At 43.5% G+C, this 19,260-nt stretch overlaps 1 protein-coding gene across 2 annotated transcripts; it reads left to right on the top strand.

Moving 5' to 3' along the window:
* Positions 1–712: 712 nt before the first annotated feature.
* chst6 (carbohydrate sulfotransferase 6) lies at positions 713–18,990 on the top strand. Of its 2 annotated transcripts, none has more exons than XM_046293406.1 (2): positions 713–857; positions 15,959–18,990. In XM_046293406.1, the coding sequence occupies exon 2, from the start codon at positions 15,983–15,985 to the stop codon at positions 17,165–17,167; it is 1,185 nt and encodes a 394-aa protein (XP_046149362.1). In that variant the 5' UTR covers positions 713–857; positions 15,959–15,982; the 3' UTR covers positions 17,168–18,990. The 2 variants fall into 2 exon arrangements, with proteins under 2 accessions (XP_046149362.1, XP_046149363.1); XM_046293407.1 differs by having other exon boundaries at positions 15,962–18,990.
* The last annotated feature ends 270 nt before the right edge of the window (positions 18,991–19,260 follow it).

A 19,260-nucleotide genomic window follows, 5' to 3' on the forward strand; every position in this document is an offset into this window, starting at 1 on the left:
CAGCGCAGCAGTCTGCTTTAGGTAATGGGCGAAAGTTTGCTGCAATATGTGTGAGAGAAAAAGCTGGCACCAATTTACCCCTGTATAACATAGGACTATAATGTTTGACATATTATCACATTTGAATCAGGTTTCAAAAGACATTTTGTTTTTTGCATTATATGTTATGCTTCATATCGTACGTATTAATTTGTGAACATCCATCATCCATTTCATATGATATGTTAGGAATTGCAATTCGTACCATATGTTACAAATTTGCTAAAGGTTTAATATTTTATGAATTTGCAAAACGTATGCTATATTACGAATTCTAATTTGTCATTCCTAACGTTAGCTTGGTGGCTAGGGGTTAAGGTTAGGAGTTAGGTTAAAGTTAGGGGAGGGGTTAGCTAAAAGGGATAGGGGAAGGGTTCGCTAAAAGGGGTAAGGTTAGGGCTAACATGCTAAGTAATTGCAAAGTAGCTAAAATGCTAAAGTTGTCCGTGATGAGATTTGAACACACACTTTTTGGTTTAGCTAAAAGATGTTTACATTATACGCCCACCCATCTACTTTGACCAACCACCCTATTTTAAGTAACCTTCTGTCTTATGTGACCATACCAAACGTAACATCCCATACACATGGCTGTATCCTGGATTTACGTTTACTATGTTACGTCTAGTCTATGAGACCAGTCTGCACTGCCAGGCGCAGCTCTCATGGCCACGTCTCAAAACTTTTTGTAGGCTACGCAAACTAACACTCTGACGGCAGGGGATGTTTGCCTAAAGACCGTGAATGTAATACAACAGTTAGTTTCAGAGCTCTCCTCACTCATTGCGGTCTCGTCGCCCAGCAACACAGCGGAGAAGGTAAAGTATTCATGCATAAACGAACTACTGGGACTGACCAGCTCCGACAAAAACTATTTTTAGCGACATTGTTTTATGTATCTGTGGATCACGGTTACCGATCGCTGTTTGTAACAGTGTTTGTCCACTGTTGTCTGGTATGTAGTTCTGTATGATATTGGATAGCCCGAAACTAAGGATTGCACCACTATAGACGGCTTAATTTAGGCTAATGTAGCTGAGTGTTCCATTCAATTTCAGCACATTACTTTTAAAAAATGTATTCGGGTCTAAAATTAATACAAGGCCTATCTAAAGAATAATGATGTTTTATTATGTATGTTATGTGTTATGTATAAATACTTATATACAGTACATGTATTATTATATAGGCATATATATACCATATAAATGATGTTAACATGTCCTAAATGTAGACTATTCATTCATTTTAACTGTTCGATGAAGAAACTTTGTAGCATGCCTTTGCCCATTGATTTTGGGACCTGTACCCCTTGCCCCATTTACAGGCATAGCCTCTACCAGACCGACAGCGTCATCGCATCAATGCTGCATAATACGTCCTACAGTAAAACTTTTTTCATTATGCAATCCAACATTGTCAGGAGCGCAAATATATTTTTTTAATTAGCTCAATCAAAGTTTGTACCATCAAATCAAATGTATTTATAAAGCACCTTTTACATCAGCAGATGTCACATAGTGCTTATACATAAACCCAGCCTAAAACCCCAAACAGCAAGCAAAGCAGATGTAGAAGCACAGTGGCTAGGAAAATCTCACTAGAAATGCAGGAACCTATGAAGAAACATAGAGAGGAACCAGGCTCTGAGGGGTGGCCAGTCTTCTTCTAGCTGTGCCAGGTGGCGATTATAAAAGTACAGGGCCATTAAGAACAGATCATATTTTTCAAGATGTTAGATGACCAGCAGGGTCAAATAATAATCACAGTGGTTGTAGAGGGTGCAAAAGGACAGCACCTCAGGAGTAAATGTCAGTTGGCTTTTCATAGCCAAGCATTCAGAGGTCGCGAGAGGGGGTCGAAAACAGCAGGTCCGGGATAAGGTAGTATGCCCGGTGAACAGGTCAGGGTTCCATAGCCGCAGGCAGAACAGTTGAAACTGGAGAAGCAGTTGAATATTATAATGGAATATGCATAAAATGCATCCTCCAATTGCAACATCTGCTTATGTATTGTCTCAAGAAAATGTTATATTTTTAAAACCCTCAATCACCAAGTAGGGCATACCTGATTTCAAAATAGGCCATCATCACTGTCAATCATGAATGATAATTCTTCACATTTTACCAGTGAATTAGAGCAGATGGTGTTAACAAACTATTAGCCTTGTATTTATTTTGTTTTAATCAAAACATATCCTGCCTAGTGGCACACCCTGTTGAGTTTTGGCCGCATGAGAAAATAAATGTGCCTATTCAACTTCAGTTAACCATCCTAAAATTTCACTAGAAATTAGGTGTTTTTGGTGTAACAGTAACATCATAGACCTACTATGCTATTATATTTGGTCTTGTTATGTAAAATACTCATTCATCATTATGTGATCTTGCAGGACACTTCAGAATATTTTTTCCTGAAATATATTTACCAGCTCCTTGTATTCTCAAATGTAAAAATGGCACTCTAGCAGCACTACATCCCTGGATAGTCCAACAAAAGTTAAACATTTACATTTTGTTACTATTTCTGTCAAGTCTACACATACAATTTGATGTATATGTATGCACCACACAGAACACAGTGTTCCATTGGAAATGAATGTACTTCTGGTGTACCAAAACACAATGATGCTGTCGGTCTGATCAAGGTGTTAGGCACTAGGCCTATATATTACATCAATCAATCAAAATCAGTAGAGGTCACACAGTGCTATACAGAAACCCAGACTTCAACCCCAAACAGCAAGCAATGCAGATGTAGAAGCACAGTGGCTAGGAAAAACTCCCTAGAAAGGCAGAAACCTAGGAAGAAATCTAGAGAGGAACCAGGCTCTGAGGAGTGGCCAGTCCTCTTCTAGCTGTGCCTGGTGGAGATTATAAGAGTACATGGCCATTAAGGCCAGATTGTTGTTCAAGATGTTCATAGATGACCAGCAGGGTCGAATGATAATCAGTGGTTGTAGAGGGTGCAACAGGTCAGTACCTCAGGAGTAAATATCAGTTGGCTTTCATAGCCGATTATTCAGAGGTCGAGACAGCAGGTGCGGTAGAGAGAGAGGGTCGAAATCAGCAGGTCTGGGACAAGGTAACACATCTGGTGAGCAGGTCAGTGTTCCATAGCCGCAGGCAGAACTGTTGAAACTGGAGCAGCAGCACGAACAGGTGAACTGGGGACAGGTAGGAGTCATCAGGCCAGTTAATCCTTAGGCATGGTCCTATGGCTCAGGTCCTCCGGTAGTGGAGGGAGAGAGAGAATTCAAGGGAGCATACTTAAATTCACACAGGGCACCAGATAAGACACCCACTTTGCCAATGTGCAGACCCCACAACACTAAAGGGACATCAACAGACAACACAAACTTACTACCCTGAGACAAGGCTGAGTGTAGCCCTCAAGGATCTCCTCCGCCACACAAGCCCTAGGAGGCACAAAACAGGACAGGAAGATCACGTCAGTGACTCAACCCACTAAAGTGACGCACCCCTAGTGACGGCATGGAGGAGCACTAGTAAGCCAATGACTCAGCCCCCGTAATAGGGTCGGAGGCATAGAATCTCTCCCAGCGGAGAGAGGGGAGCCCGCCAGGCAAACAGCAAGGACGGTTCATCTCTCCAGTGCCTTGCTGTTCACATTCGCACCCCTGAGCCAGACTACACTCAATCATAAGATATACTGAAGAGATGAGTCTTCAGTAAAGACTTAAAGGTTGAGACCGAGTCTGCGTCTCTCACATGGATAGGCAGACCATTCCATAAAAATGTAGCTCTATAGGAGAAAGCCCTGCCTCCGGCTGTTTGCTTAGAAACAATAAGGAGGCCTGTATCTTGTGACCATAGCGTACGTGTAGGTATGTACGGCAGGACCAAATCGGAGAGATAGGTAGGAGCACGTCCATGTAATGCTTTGTAACTCAGTAGTAAAACCTTGAAATCAGCCTTAACAAGAAGCCAGTGTATAGAGACTAGTACTGGAGTAATATGATAACATTTTTGGGTTCTAGTCAAGATTCTAGCAGCCTTGTTTAGCACTAACTGAAGTATATTTAGTGATTTATTCGGGTAGCCGGAGAGTAGAGCATTGCAATAGTATAATCTGGAAGTGACAAAAACATGGATTAGCTTTTCTGCATCATTTTTGGACAAATAATGTCAGATTTTTTGCAATGATACAGAGATTGAAAAAAATCTGTTCTTGAAATATTCGTGATATGTTTGTCAGGAGAGACATCTAGGTCCAGATTAACACGGAGGTCCTTCACAGTTTTGATGTGTACATATACTATCTGGGGGGCCTGACTTCCAGGGGGCTCATTGGCCCCCCGGGGGGGCTCATAGCACTCACCCGTTGCCTTGCGGGGGTGAGTGCTACGCCAGTGTTCATTGATGACATATTCCTTCTATTCCAGGGCACAGCACAGGAACTTCATACATTTCACTCCTTCATCAATACAAGCAGAGAACATCTGAAATTCACTCTCACCTTTTATGTGCATGAAACAAGTTTTATGGACATTTTGATAAAGAGGGAGGGGGTTGCTTTAGCACGGATCTATACAGGAAGCCAACTAATGAGAATTCCCTGTTATGCGGAGATAGCTTCAACAATATACACCCCTGAAAAAGGGCTTCCCTATCAGCCAATACAGTCACATACGCAGGATCTGTTGAACACAGAGTGACTATGACAAAAATGCTCACTGTCTGGATGGGCACTTTAGACAGTGGGGTTAACCAGAGGATTGGCTGCATGATGCACAGGTCCGTTACAAAAATATGACCCAGGATGAGAGCTTCACTCTCAAACCACCCCGCCCCCCTGACCAACGAGTCCAATGCTTTTTTCAATACTCCCCACTAGGCAAACAGTTCGACCACGTTATTTAAAAAACACTGGCACATATTGAGCACTGACCCACAACTGGAAAATAAATGTTAGAATTATTAGGAATAAATGAATAAACAATATCCATATTTCAAATAGAACTGTAACTAAGTAAACTTATACTCTGTTTTATAATGTCTGATTAGCAATATGAGTTCATAAGAAGGGATTGTGTGACACGGACAAGGAGTAATTCAAGTTAATGAACACCATTCCAACTCGGAAGAAAGAAATGGTTTGTGGATTAAGTAAACAGATAAGGTAGTTAACCTATGGTTGAACCAACGAAACTGAGCTCTGGGGTGTTTTAGATAAGAGAGTGAGTGCATTCCTAGGTTTTCTGTTAATTAGAACTGTCAGCTATGTGGTGATCGATAATGTTGAGGGGTCAAAAGTTAATTCAATTATGTTGTGTGACCTGGGAGTGTGTTAGTTAGAATTAACCTCACTTTGTTTTAACCTCACTTTGTCACGGTCGAGAGGAGGGGATTCTGTTAAGCAATGAAATGACGTCATGTTATTTAATATAAACTGTTGCTCGTGGTAACGTGGTAGCGCGCTCCGAGAATAAATTCTGTTACCTATTATTGATAAGACTGGTCTCCGTCTATTTTATGCAAACAAGAATCTTACAAATTCTCATGAAATAGATTAAGGGAATTCAATTAATGAAAACACATTGGTATAATTAAATTACAGTAACAATAAAGCAGGTAGTCTTCAGACGCGGCCCCAACATCAGTCAAATGGTGGTGAGGTCTGATCTTCCACGGCTACCATGTAGCACCTTCCTAGACAATGTCGGACGGTAATTACAGATGTGACAGATGTACCCAGTGTAACTTGAACAAATGTTCAATTACCCCAATACGCTTATTAACCAGCATGGCTGTCACAACATCACATCACAGCACAGCACAGCACAGCTATCACAGCACAATGTTCAATCACCTCATTACAGACAAGGCCATTCAGATTCAGGGTTTCATCAAGTGTTCTATAAAAAATGTGGTATAACTTATCAAATGTATTTGTGGTTTATGCTATGTAGGAGAAATTAAACAAGCTCTTACAATGCATAGCAGGCAAGGAGAACACAAGAGTAATATCAGGACTATTGATCAGAGAAACCTTGTGGCTGCGCATTTAAAGTTTGACCTGGTCCACCTGGCAAAAAAATGGCTACAGCCCGCAACCCTCAGTACTGGGGACATCATGGAAAGAATCATGATTGACCACTACATCCCTGCCTTACCTTACAAGTTCAAGGTTGTCAGCCTGGGCAGTCCCACCACAGCGGACGGAGTGGTTTACCTTGTTCAGTGATGTCGAGCAACTGAAGAACTGCTCAAACCCAGTCAGCTGGACAGACCCCCCCCCCCCCCCGGAAAGGGAGGCCTCAAAGAAGGAGGAAGGAAGACATCTCAACTGCAGACTCCCCGGGTTTGGAAAGAGAAAATCCAAAGAGCGGATGGGAAACTTGGGCACCAGAATTGTGTTTTCCAACATGAAGCAAAGACAGGGAATAGAGGGGTGGATACTGACATCCGAGAGTGCTACTGCTGTGGCGAAATAGGACGCATCGCATGAAACTGTCCCAAGAAGGAGGAACCCATGCAGGTTGACATTTCCAATCTACACCATTTCCATGTCATTCTACCCGTGTCCAAGCCCTCCGCCACCCACCTCACCTCAGTCGGGTACAGGTCCAAGTTGATGCTCTTCTAGACTCCCAGAGCTTGGTCTCCCTCATCATGCCTTCACTATTAACCCAGCCACAAAGAACTACCACTCCAACCATGGACATCACCTGTGTACACAGGGACACCAAAATTTACCCAACCGCAGATTTAGAGATTAACACCACCAGAGGGCAGTTCCGAAGTAACCTAGGTTTGGTTGAGAACCTACCATACCCCGTGCTACTGGGTAGCGGCTGTCCATATTTCAAGAATTAAGGAACGGACTACAGGACAAAGGAGTTGGCTGTGCCAGTAATAGGGTATGCCAGGCATCCTTCACATTTCCTGGTGAAAAGAAAATGAAACTGCTACCAAACAACTCCCTGACCTAAGAAAAGAAAATTAGCAAGTTGCTACTTACCTGCCAACTTCCGTAGCCGACACTCGAGTTCTCCTGGGAGAAGAAGGGGAATGAAATGATGAAGAGGTAGGAAACCCAGTGAGGATAAATGGGCCAGAGATGGTGGAAGGGGAGGAACAGGAAGCGCAGGCCGAAGGGCTTGGAAATTCTAATGCATATAACATGTTCCCTCCTGAGTTAGCACAGTATAGGGGAAGGTTTGGTACTGCTCAGGTGGAAGACCGCACACTACAGAAAGCCAGACAGAATGTCAAGGTAATCAATGGGGTACCTGTAAATCCTGCTCATGTCCTCACCTTTCCCCATTTTTCAATGGGCAACCATCTCTTATATACCAGGACACTAAGTCCCATGACATCACCGTAGAGCGGCTGTTGGTTCCTAGCCCGTTTTGGTGTACAGTGCTGAACCTGGCCCATAGCCACTTGTTGGGAGGACATTTACAGAGAGGGAATACACAAGAATGGGTGTTACAATGTTTCTTCTAGCCGGGGGTGTATGCGGATATGGTAAGGTATTATAAGGGGTGTCCTGATTGTCAGAGAACCTCACCCCTCCCGGATTTACTAAATCCTTTAATCCTGTTGCCAGTGATAGATACGCCATTGGATATAATTGCTATGGATTTAATTGGACACTTACCACGGTCGGCAAAAGGGTTTCAACATATACTGGTCACAGTTGATTATGCCACCAGGTATCCCGAGGCTATCCCCTGCATAGTGCCAACACCAAGAGCATCTCCAGAGAGCTGCTACAGATGTTTTCCAGGGTAGGTTTACCTTGAGAGATCCTGACAGACCAAAGTATGGTGTTGATGTCCAAGGTGATGAAAGATTTATGTAAATTACTTCAAATCACTTGCGCACATTTGTATATCACCCCCAGACTGACGGCCTAGTCGAGAGATTCAAAAGAACCCTGAAATCCATACTTAGACGGACCATTGAGCGGGATGGGCAAAACTGGGACCAGCTCTTCCCGTTTTTGATGTTCGCCATAAGTGAGGTACCCCTGGCATCCACTGGTTTTTCCCCATTTGAGCTATTGTTTTCCCACACGCCCAGGGGATTGTTAGATGTGATGGAGAACTGGGAACAACAGTCCAGCCCCCACAACACGGTCATAGAACACATTGAAGACATGAGAGAAAGCATAAACGCGTTGGTAATGCCAATTGTGAAGGAACATTTACAGCAGGCCCAAGAAGCCCAGAGTCGAGTGTATAACCGTCCCACTCAACCCCGAGAGTTCGCCCCCAGGGGATCGGGTTATGGTGTTAGTACCCATGACGGTATGTAAATTCCTGGCCATATGGTGGGGTCCCTACGTGGTGCTGCAGAAACTGGGGCTGTGAACTACCTTATCCGTCAGCCAGGGAGAAGGAAGCCAGAACAGGTGTATCATATTAACCTTTAAAAAAGTGGGTGAGTCAATAGGCACTGTTGGGGAGGGACAAACACAGAGAAATCAGTACTTTCGGCTACTTCCTCTTCCGAGAACCTGCTGGACAATGTGATAATCGACAGTCACATGTGGGAGGAGCACCTAATCCATTTAACAGCGGTCCTCGACGCCCTTCGGCAAGCAGGACTCAACAGCCAACCCAAAGAAATGCACGTTGGGGGTATGTGATGCAAAGTATCTGGGCTATTCCATAGGGCGAGGGTTGATCAAACCACAAGAGAAGAAGGTCGCTGTGATCCAGGATTAGCCTCAAGGTACCTGGGGTACCTTCCTGGGAATAACCGGTGATTACGCACATTTCATCCAAGATTATGCACAATCATTGCAGGATTGTGGATCACCCGGTGGTTCCTCAGCCTCCAGCCGTTCCACTATCGGAGTGTCCACCATTTTGGGTTCTACACATGGTAATGCAGATGCCATGTCCCGTATGCATGCCATGTTTTCTTTGACCGCTCTGACCACAGGGTCAATGCTGGGGGGAAAGGTATGTAGCGGTTTCAGGGGTTGTGTGGTGGATGGACATTATGTGCCTGCAAGGTTTCTGGGATTTCTGGCTGCCAGGAACACGGACAGCAATGGGAAGTAATGGGAAGTATTCCCCAGAGGCAGGACCATGGACAGCTCAGGGGAAACTGCCAGACTGCAGCAGAACAGCCACACCTGTCTCCAGTTGTAATTAGAGACTAAACGACAGACAGGTGAAACCAATCAGGGCCTCTACTTAACCGTGCCCTGGGTTTGCTTTCTTTGTCTTTCCTTTGACCCCGGCATGCAAACGAGGAGGAGACTATTGGAGACACTGAGCATACGGTGGAGAAGGATGTTTACCAGAATAAAGGAACTGAAGATTTCAACACGGAGTGAACCCCAAAGACCAAGAGTGGAGGACCATCCACTGATGACGGCGTATTTATTTTGTTTGAGTTCTGTGTATCAGGAACGCTGCCGGTACATGATCCTTTTTTTTACCATGTTAACCCTTCACGTGGACTGGGGTTATGTCTTTGTATACGTAAACCCTGCCTTACCAAGATCATGGCGCCAAAACCGCCACCTTCTCACAACTGATTGGCTCAAACGCATTAAGAAGGAAAGAAACACAATAAATGAAATGAACTTTTAACAAGGCACACCTGTTAATTGAAATGCATTCCAGGTGACTACCTCGTGAAGCTGGTTGAGAGAATGCCAAGATTGTGCAAAGCTGTCGAGGCAAAGGGTGGCTACTTTGAAGAATCTCAAATATAAAATGTATTTTCATATATTATTTCATAGTTTTGATGTTTTCACTATTATTCTACAATGTAGAAAATAGGAAAAGTAAAGAAACTCTTGAATGAATAGGTGTGTCCAAACTTTTGACTGGTACTGAATGTCACATTGATTTGCCTTGCCATCCAGGTCTCCACTTGTTCATTTTGTATATATTGATATGAAATTATTATAGGTACACAAGTAGTCATTGTAATATGTCACTGTAATTTTATCTACGACCACCGCACGGCCTGCGCGTAATGGGCGGCTATTCCAACCATTTCTAATGTAATCTTTTTTTAATGTTGTAGGTTTTAACTCTGCCTGATTTTGTTTAAGTGATAATGCCAGAGAAGCCAGTGTTTGTGCAAATCTTGCCAATATCAAATTAAAAGTTTATTTGTCACGTGCGCTGAATACAACACCTACAATACCTTACAGTGAAATGCTTACTTACAGGCTCTAACCAATAGTGCAAAAAAGGTGTTAGGTGAGCAATAGGTAAGTAGAGAAATAAAACAACAGTAAAAAGACAGGCTATATGCAGTCGCGAGACTACATACAGACACTGGTTAGTTTGAGGTAGTATGTACATGTAGATATGGTTAAAGTGACTACGCATATATGATCAACAGAGAGTAGCAGTAGTGTAAAAGAGGGGGGGTGGTGGATGGCGGGACACAATGCAGATAGCCCGGTTATCCAATGTGCGGGAGCACTGGCTGGTTGGTTGGCCCAACTGAGGTAGTATGTACATGAATGTAATATAATATAATGTAATATAATAATAATATAATATGAATGAATGTATAGTTAAAGTGACTATGCATATATCATAAACAGAGTAGCAGCAGCGTAAAAAGAGGGTTAGAGGGGGGGTTTGGGGGGGGGCACACAATGCAAATAGTCCGCTTAGCCATTTGATTACCTGTTCAGGAGTCTTATGGCTTGGGGGTAAAAACTGTTGAGAAGACCTTTTTGTCCTAGACTTGGCACTCCGGTACCGCTTGCCATGCGGTAGTAGAGAGAACAGTCTATGACTAGGGCCTTCCTCTGACACCGCCTGGTGTAGAGGTCCTGGATGGCAGGCAGCTTGGCCCCAGTGATGTATTGTGCCGGACGCACTACCCTCTGTAGTGCCTTGCGGTCAGAGGCCAAGTAATTGCCATACCAGGCAGTGATGCAACCAGTTGCTCTCGATATTGCAGCTGTAGAACCTTTTTTTGAGGATCTCAGGACCCATGCCAAATCTTTTAGTTTCCTGAGGGGGAATAGGCTTTGTCGTTCCCTCTTCACGACTGTCTTGGTGTGTTTCGATCATTCTAGTTTGTTGTTGATGTGAACTTGAAACTCTCAACCTGCTCCACTACAGCCCCGTCGATGAGAATGGGGGCGTGCTCGGTCCTCCTTTTCCTGTAGTCCACAATCATCTCCTTAGTCTTGGTTACGTTGAGGGATATGTTGTTATTCTGGCACCACAACGCCAGGTCTCTGACCTCCTCCCTAAGGGCTGTCTCATCGTTGTCTGTGATCAGGTCTACCACTGTTGTGTCGTCTGCAAACTTAATGATGGTGTTGGAGTCGTGCCTGGCCATGCAGTCGTGGGTGAACAGGGAGTACAGGAGAGGACTGAGCACTTACCCCTGTGGAGCTCCAGTGTTGAGGATCAGCCTGGCAAATGTGTTGCTACCTACCCTCACCACCTGGGGGCGGCCCGTCAGGAATTCCAGGATCCAGTTGCAGAGGGAGGTGTTTTGTCCCAGGATCCATAGCTTAGTGATGAGCTTTGAGGGTACAATGGTGTTGAACGCTGAGCTGCAGTCAATTAAATGCATTCTCACATAAGTGTTCCTTTTGTCCAGGTGTGAAAGGGCTTTGTGAAGTGCAATAGAGATTGCATCATCTGTGGATCTGGGCGGTATGCAAATTGGAGTTGGTCTAGGGTTTCTGGGATAATGGTGTTGATGTGAGCCCGTACCAACCTTTCAAAGCACTTCATGGCTACGGACGTGAGTGCTACGGGTCTGTAGTCATTTAGGCAGGTTGCCTTTGTGTTCTTGGGCACAGGGACTATGGTGGTCTGCTTGAAACATGTTGGTATTGCAGACTCAATCAGGGACATGTTGAAAATGTCAGTGAAGACACCTGCCAGTTGGTCAACACATGCCCGGAGCACACGTCCTTGTAATCCATCTGGCCCCGCAGCCTTGTGTATGGAGCGCGCTGCCACATTACCACGAGCAACAGTTTATATACAATAACATGACATCATTTCATTGCTTCTAAAGTGAATCTCCTCCTCTCGACCGAGACAAAGGGAACTTTAAAAGTTCATTCTGACCCCCTAGCACATACACAGGACACACAACAAAACTGAATTAACTTTTGACTCCTCACCATTATCGATCACCACTTAGCTGACAGTTCTAACTAACAGAAAACCTAGGAATGCACTCACTGCCTTATCTAAAACACCCCAGAGCTCAGTTTCGTCGGTTCAATCATAGCTTAACTACCTTATCTGCTTACTTAATCCACAACCCATTCCGTTCTTCCGAGTTGGAATGGTGTTCATTTACTTTAATTACTCCTTGTCCATGTCACACAATCCCTTCTTATGAACTCATATTGTTAATCAGATATAATAAAACAGAGTATAAGTTTACTTAGTTACAGTTCTATTTAAAATTAGAATATTGTTCAGTCATTTAATCATAATTTTCCTAACAGCTTGTGTCACTGGGCAGCTCGCAGCTGTGCTTCCCTTTGTAGTCTGTAATAGTTTGCAAGCCCTGCCACATAAGGCGAACGTCGGAGCCGGTGTAGTATGATTCAATCTTAGCCATGTATTGACGGTTTGCCTGTTTGATGGTTCATCACAGGGCATAGCAGGATTTCGTGTAAGCTTCCGGGTTAGAGTCCCACACCTTGAAAGCGGCAGCTCTACCCTTTAGCTCTACCCTCTACCCTCCAGCTCCTTCTGTAGCTCAGTTGGTAGAGCATGGCGCTTGTAACGCCAGGGTAGTGGGTTCGATCCCCGGGACCACCCATATGTAGAATGTATGCACACATGACTGTAAGTCGCTTTGGATAAAAGCGTCTGCTAAATGGCATATACATATACTACTACTTTAGCTCAGTGCGAATGTTGCCTGAATATATCCTCCAAACACAGGCTTCGAGGCCATTATCACTTTTATACAATGGGTTACCAACATATTAAAATAATGATTTTTATAAAAAATGTTATTTTGATGAATTTATTCATACTATTTCATCCTTCCACAAGATATAGTCCCGACATAAATCTCTGGTTGCTACCCACGCCGACTGGTCGTTTGTTCTATCAGTTTGGTTGCCAGAGAAGCGACCCAGTCGTTGTCTTTTTATTCTGTGTCTGTGGACGAAACCCACTCGTTCATCCTAAATGTTCCAATGCTATTCTGGCAAGGCAAAATTCTTATCCCTTGCTTGCTAGCTAGTCAACTATAGCTAATTTACAGTCACGTCAAACAGTGCAGCCAAAATAACAACTGTAACTGCATTTGTTTAAGCTGTTTTCTATAAACATTTATTTGGATATATCCATAACAATGAGGCACAATTTCGCCTTGCATAGAAAATGTCCTCTCTCGTCAGGATACTGTTGTTCAGAGGAGCTATCCAACAACACAGCTAACACAATCACTTCGAACTGTTGCTGGAAAGAATACAAACTAGCTGCACTTCGTTTTTTTAAACTAAAAAATGATGCCAAGTGATTCATGACTTCGACTGGCTGAGAAATGCTGCCTGCCTTTCTGTTTCGTACCGATTCCATACACGTTCATTACTATGGGACAGCTGGAGATCGAATTGGAATATTGAAACAATGTTGCAAATGTCGGAGAGAGACCGCAAGGTTTATACAAATCTCCGCTGTTGAAAGCATCACCACCCTGGATGGTTCCGACCTTGAATATGTGGACATCTATAAGTACCTAGGTGTCTGGCTAGACTGCAAACTCTCCTTCCAGACTCACATCAAACATCTCCAATCGAAAATCAAATCAAGAGTCGGCTTTCTATTCTGCAACAAAGCCTCCTTCACTCACGCTGCCAAGCTTACCCTAGTAAAACTGACTATCCTACCGATCCTCGACTTCGGCGATGTCATCTACAAAATGGCTTCCAACACTCTACTCAGCAAACTGGATGCAGTCTATCACAGTGCCATCCGTTTTGTCACTAAAGCACCTTATACCACCCACCACTGCGACTTGTATGCTCTAGTCGGCTGGCCCTCGCTACATATTCGTTGCCAGACCCACTGGCTCAGGTCATCTACAAGTCCATGCTAGGTAAAGCTCCGCCTTATCTCAGTTCACTGGTCACGATGGCAACACCCATCCGTAGCACGTGCTCCAGCAGGTGTATCTCACTGATCATCTCTAAAGCCAACACCTCATTTGGCCGCCTTTCGTTCCAGTACTCTGCTGCCTGTGACTGGAACGAACTGCAAAAATCGCTGAAGTTGGAGACTTTTATCTCCCTCACCAACTTCAAACATCAGCTATCCGAGCAGCTAACCGATCGCTGCAGCTGTACATAGTCTATTGGTAAATAGCCCACCCATTTTCACCTACCTCATTCCCATACTGTTTTTAAACTGTTTTTATTTATTTACTTTTCTGCTCTTTTGCACACCAATATCTCTATCTGTACATGACCATCTGATCATTTATCACTCCAGTGTTAATCTGCAAAATTGTATTATTCGCCTACCTCCTCATGCCTTTTGCACACATTGTATATAGACTGCCCATTTTTTTCTACTGTGTTATTGACTTGTTAATTGTTTACTCCATGTGTAACTCTGTGTTGTCTGTTCACACTGCTATGCTTTATCTTGGCCAGGTCGCAGTTGCAAATGAGAACTTGTTCTCAACTAGCCTATCTGGTTAAATAAAGGTGAAATAAAAAATATATATATATATATATAAAAACAGAATCGGCAGAATAAATACACCCCTGACCAGAAAGATGGGACAGTCTTCCACCTGATGGCGAAAATCGAGTTGCATTGCATTATTTCTGTCTCATGCACAAATTAATATTGTTTCCATGACCAGAGAAAGTGAAATATTCCTCTATATTAAAATAGACACAAACGCGCTGCTAATAATAAAAACAGAAACTCAGGCCTATCAACACATTTGGCTACTCACTCATTCATTGCAGCCCGAGTGGCGCACACATCTAAGGCACTGCATCGCAGTGCTAGAGGGAGACGGTGCACCGGGAGATGGTGGAGACGGTGCACAACAGGCAGTGCACAATTGTCCCAGCATCGTCCGGGTTAAAGGAGGGTTTGGACTTCTGAATCAAGTGCACTTACTACCAACAGCGAAAGATTAATACAAATTTTAAAAAGCAGCGCATGGCTTTTTCATTGGCTTTTCTACAGAAGTCTTTGGTGAGCGATTAGGAATAGCTTGAAGATCGACCAGTCGATCGCGATTATCCTGTTGGTAACCACTGTCTTAAAATAAATGCACTTACTCTAAGTCAATCTGGATAAGAGAATCTACTAAAAGACTGAAATGTCAGATGTAAATGTCAAATGTAAATGTTTTACATGCAGTTCTCATATTGTATTGTATTGAATTATATAAAAGAAATATTTTTTAAATATTGATGTCACAAATGTTTCAGTTGTACATTCCTTTATAAAAAACGTAATTATTTGTTACATTATTTGATTCACTCTATAAAACGTAGCAGTACAACTTATTTCTCAGTGAAGCAGATATATAGCATTTTGCTAAGAACATGATTATTTGTCTCTCTGAAATGAAACCATCAAGTGATTAGATTTTAAACAAATACATGTCTTTAATTAAACAACTCTATGCCATGATTAGTGAAAAACACATCTCTTTCATATTTTTTTTAACAATAAAAACAAATTTACCAACATTTCTGAAGATGTGTATACATAGCATTTTGGAATGAAACTCTAAATATGCCTCTCCTTATTCTCTCCCTCCCCTTTCTCTCTCTCTCTCTCTTGCGCCCTCTCTCTCTCTCTCTCTCTCTCTCTCTTGCGCCCTCTCTCTCTCTCTCTCTCTTGCGCCCTCTCTCTCTCTCTCTCTCTTGCGCCCTCTCTCTCTCTCTCTTGCGCCCTCTCTCTCTCTCTCTTGCGCCCTCTCACCCTCTTATAAATTCCCAGCAGCTCACATAGAGAGTCTCCGGCATGCCGCGCTTCAGACTGACGCCACCGACCGTGGTGTTCCTGCTGCTTCTTCAGGGAGTGGCTGTGGTGCTGCTGTTTGGATGGTATGTCCAGCTCCCTTGTGGTAGCCCTCCTTCCCAGGGCAAGGTCCACGTGCTCCTGCTGTCCTCATGGCGGTCTGGATCCTCCTTCCTGGGCCAGGTGTTCAGCCAGCACCCGTCTGTCTTCTACCTGATGGAGCCATCGTGGCATGTGTGGACCACTCTGCAGATGCCTGGAGCCCGGGCACTGCGCATGGCGGTGAGAGACCTGATGCGCAGCGTCTTCCAGTGTGACATGTCTGTCATGGATGCCTACACTCCCGCCCAGCACAACATGTCAGCCCTCTTTATGTGGAGCCACAGCCGTGCCCTGTGCTCTCCCCCTGCCTGCCAGCTCACACCCCGCCACCTCTTCAGCAACGAGACAGAGTGCAAGCAGAAGTGTGACAGGCCTGGCCTGCAGGGGGCAGAAGAGGCCTGTCGGACCTACAGCCATGTGGTGCTCAAAGAAGTGCGCTTCTTTGAGCTAGACTCCCTGTACCCTCTCCTGCAGGACCCCACTCTGGACCTGCGCATCATCCACCTGGTGAGAGACCCGCGGGCCGTGGCGCGCTCCAGGGAGCAGTCAGCCAAAGCCCTAGTGAAGGATAATGCCCTGGTCCTAGAGCAAGGCAACACCAAGGTGGATGACACACAGTATCGCGTCATGCAGGAGATATGCCGCAGCCACATCCGCATCCACGAGAGGGCTATGCTCAAACCTCCAGACTTTCTACGTGGACGTTACAAGATGGTACGCTACGAGGACATGGTGAGAGACCCCTTGACAGAGATTGACAGTATGTATCAGTTTGTGGGGCTGGAGATGACACAGTCACTACAGGAGTGGATCTATATGGTCACCCATGGTAAGGGCAAGGGCACCAAGAAGGAGGCCTTCCAAATCACCTCCCGCAACGCAGCAGACGTCTCTCAGGCTTGGCGTACTACTTTGCCCCATGACAAGGTAAGGAACATCCAGGAGGTGTGTAAGGGCGCCATGTCTTTGCTGGGGTATAGGACCGTTGACAGTGAGAAGGAACAGAAGAAACTTGACGTGGACCTTCTGACTCCCCGTGAACGATATCACTTCAGCTGGCTCCCTTCCAAAACTGACAAACAATGAGTAGATCATATTTTCAGAGACCAAATCACACTGAAATGTATTTGTGGGAATGAGAACAATGCAACTATTCACCAACAGGAGGGTGTCAATATCCATCCCCTAAGGGAAATATAACTGGAAAAAGAGCTTGGTGGCCAGTATTGGTTAGGGGTTAATGCAAAGTTCCCCAATAGGTGAGCCACGGAACATAAAATACTGTCAAATCACCAGGAAATCAGCTCAAAATGATTTTAATTTAGGAAATCCATGCCCAAGTATTTACACTAATAAATAGAGAGGCATATGTGATCGTATCCCAGTGTAATCAAGGTTTGAAATGATTCTGTTTTTGTCAAATACTATATCTGTTTGGGATTCTTGCGATCAGTTATTCCTGCCCCCCTGACCATGCATTCAAGGAAGTATCAGCCCAAGGCTGAATGTAATTGGGGACCCCTGGGTTAATGCATGTCACCGAGATGTAGATCTGCTTTGGTTTATGTTTACAGAGACTAATGGTTATGTTGTTTTATTTTCTCAATTCTAATCTTTCTTTATGTCATTGTTGTAATGTTCTATAGAGTACTGAAATAATGGTTAGTGTTTGGGGAAGGAATGAAAGAGTTAGGCAGTGGGATATATCTTAAATCACATTGATTTCCAACCTACACACACCGGAGCCAGAGATGAAGCCCAGCTCTGTGGCATGATGTTATTCCCGACCGGGGTTTGAGAAGGATCTCCTGTACTGTAGCCGTCAGTGAAGACTGATGATAAGCCCTCTCTCTCAATCACAACCATTTATGCTCAGAATGTATTGTAGTTTGAAGCACCAGATGAAAACACATGTACAAGTGTGCATGTGAGAAAGGGTGCAACTCAGTGTGCGTGTGAATGCCTGTGTGTTTGTAATGGTTTGGTGATCTATGAAAGTGGATTTATGGGTTTTGTTAGTGTGTGTATAATTTTATATAAACAGGTACTCCATGGTTTAGTCCAGGATTAGACTTAATCTGTGTCTGGGAAACCTTGCAATGAGTGTTGGTCAGTGGCTTTGTTTAACGCCATAAGATCATTAATCAAGAATAGAGTGACCTTTTACACACCACAGCATTGTTACACTGCAAAACAGTTTTGACACAGCATTGTTAAAAATGAAACAGTGTTATGACTTTGTTATGTCATTAAAAAGTTTATGCACCCTGCTCTTTGTTTAAGGGACATTTCCATAGTGTTGAATATCAGTGACATTATTTAACTGAAGGGCATAATTAAATGTGGAATGTCCTGAAATATAGTTAAATAAAGGTTAAATAACATTTTTTAAATAAATATCTTTCTACTTTATTATGTTGTGACTGATACTTTTAGGTGAGTCTGCTATGAAGTTTGCTATCCATGCAGTCGTCACACTTCAATATGGCTCCCAGTATAATGTGAACAAATCCCCTGCTATGTAAGTTATGTTGTTATTCATGGGTGTAGAAAAAAATGAATTTGGTTAAAATGATAGTGGTCTGGTGCCACCACTTGATTTGACTTTCTCACCTAGATCTGGCTTTGTTATACTTTGTTTTGTACAAATGACAGTAAGAATGCTTACTGTAGGCAATGCTAATGGAATAATCTTAATTTTCCCAATGTAATTATCTAATAATAACCAGATGATTTTATTTGATTATGGTGAGATTATGATGTACTGGTGATTTCTGAATTGATTTTGTTTGACCTGTTGATTTATTAGCAATAAATGTTAAATTTTATTAGATTAGTCCTTATTTGCCCCATATTTTACTCTTTGTTATTTGCTGTAAATAGATTTGGTGGTGTTTGGTTGTGGTACGCTGGACAGAAGGTATGTTGACTGTAAATGAAGACGTAGGCTAATTTGCTGGTACAGTATACCAGGGGTCTCCAACCTGTTCTAGCATGACGGCTACTTTTAAAATATGAAACATGTCGCGAGCTACACATTTTTTTCTAGATTTCAAATAGGCACATTCTTCTCTTCTCCTCTCCCCTGCAACTCTTTCCTGGGTCCTTGGTGTACAAGAGAAAGTAGTGCACTGTTTTCTGTCAATATACCAGGTAAAATAATGGTGAATTAAACAACT

The sequence above is a fragment of the Oncorhynchus gorbuscha genome, linkage group LG02 (assembly GCF_021184085.1).
Source record: "Oncorhynchus gorbuscha isolate QuinsamMale2020 ecotype Even-year linkage group LG02, OgorEven_v1.0, whole genome shotgun sequence".
Classification (NCBI taxonomy): Eukaryota; Metazoa; Chordata; class Actinopteri; order Salmoniformes; family Salmonidae; genus Oncorhynchus; species Oncorhynchus gorbuscha.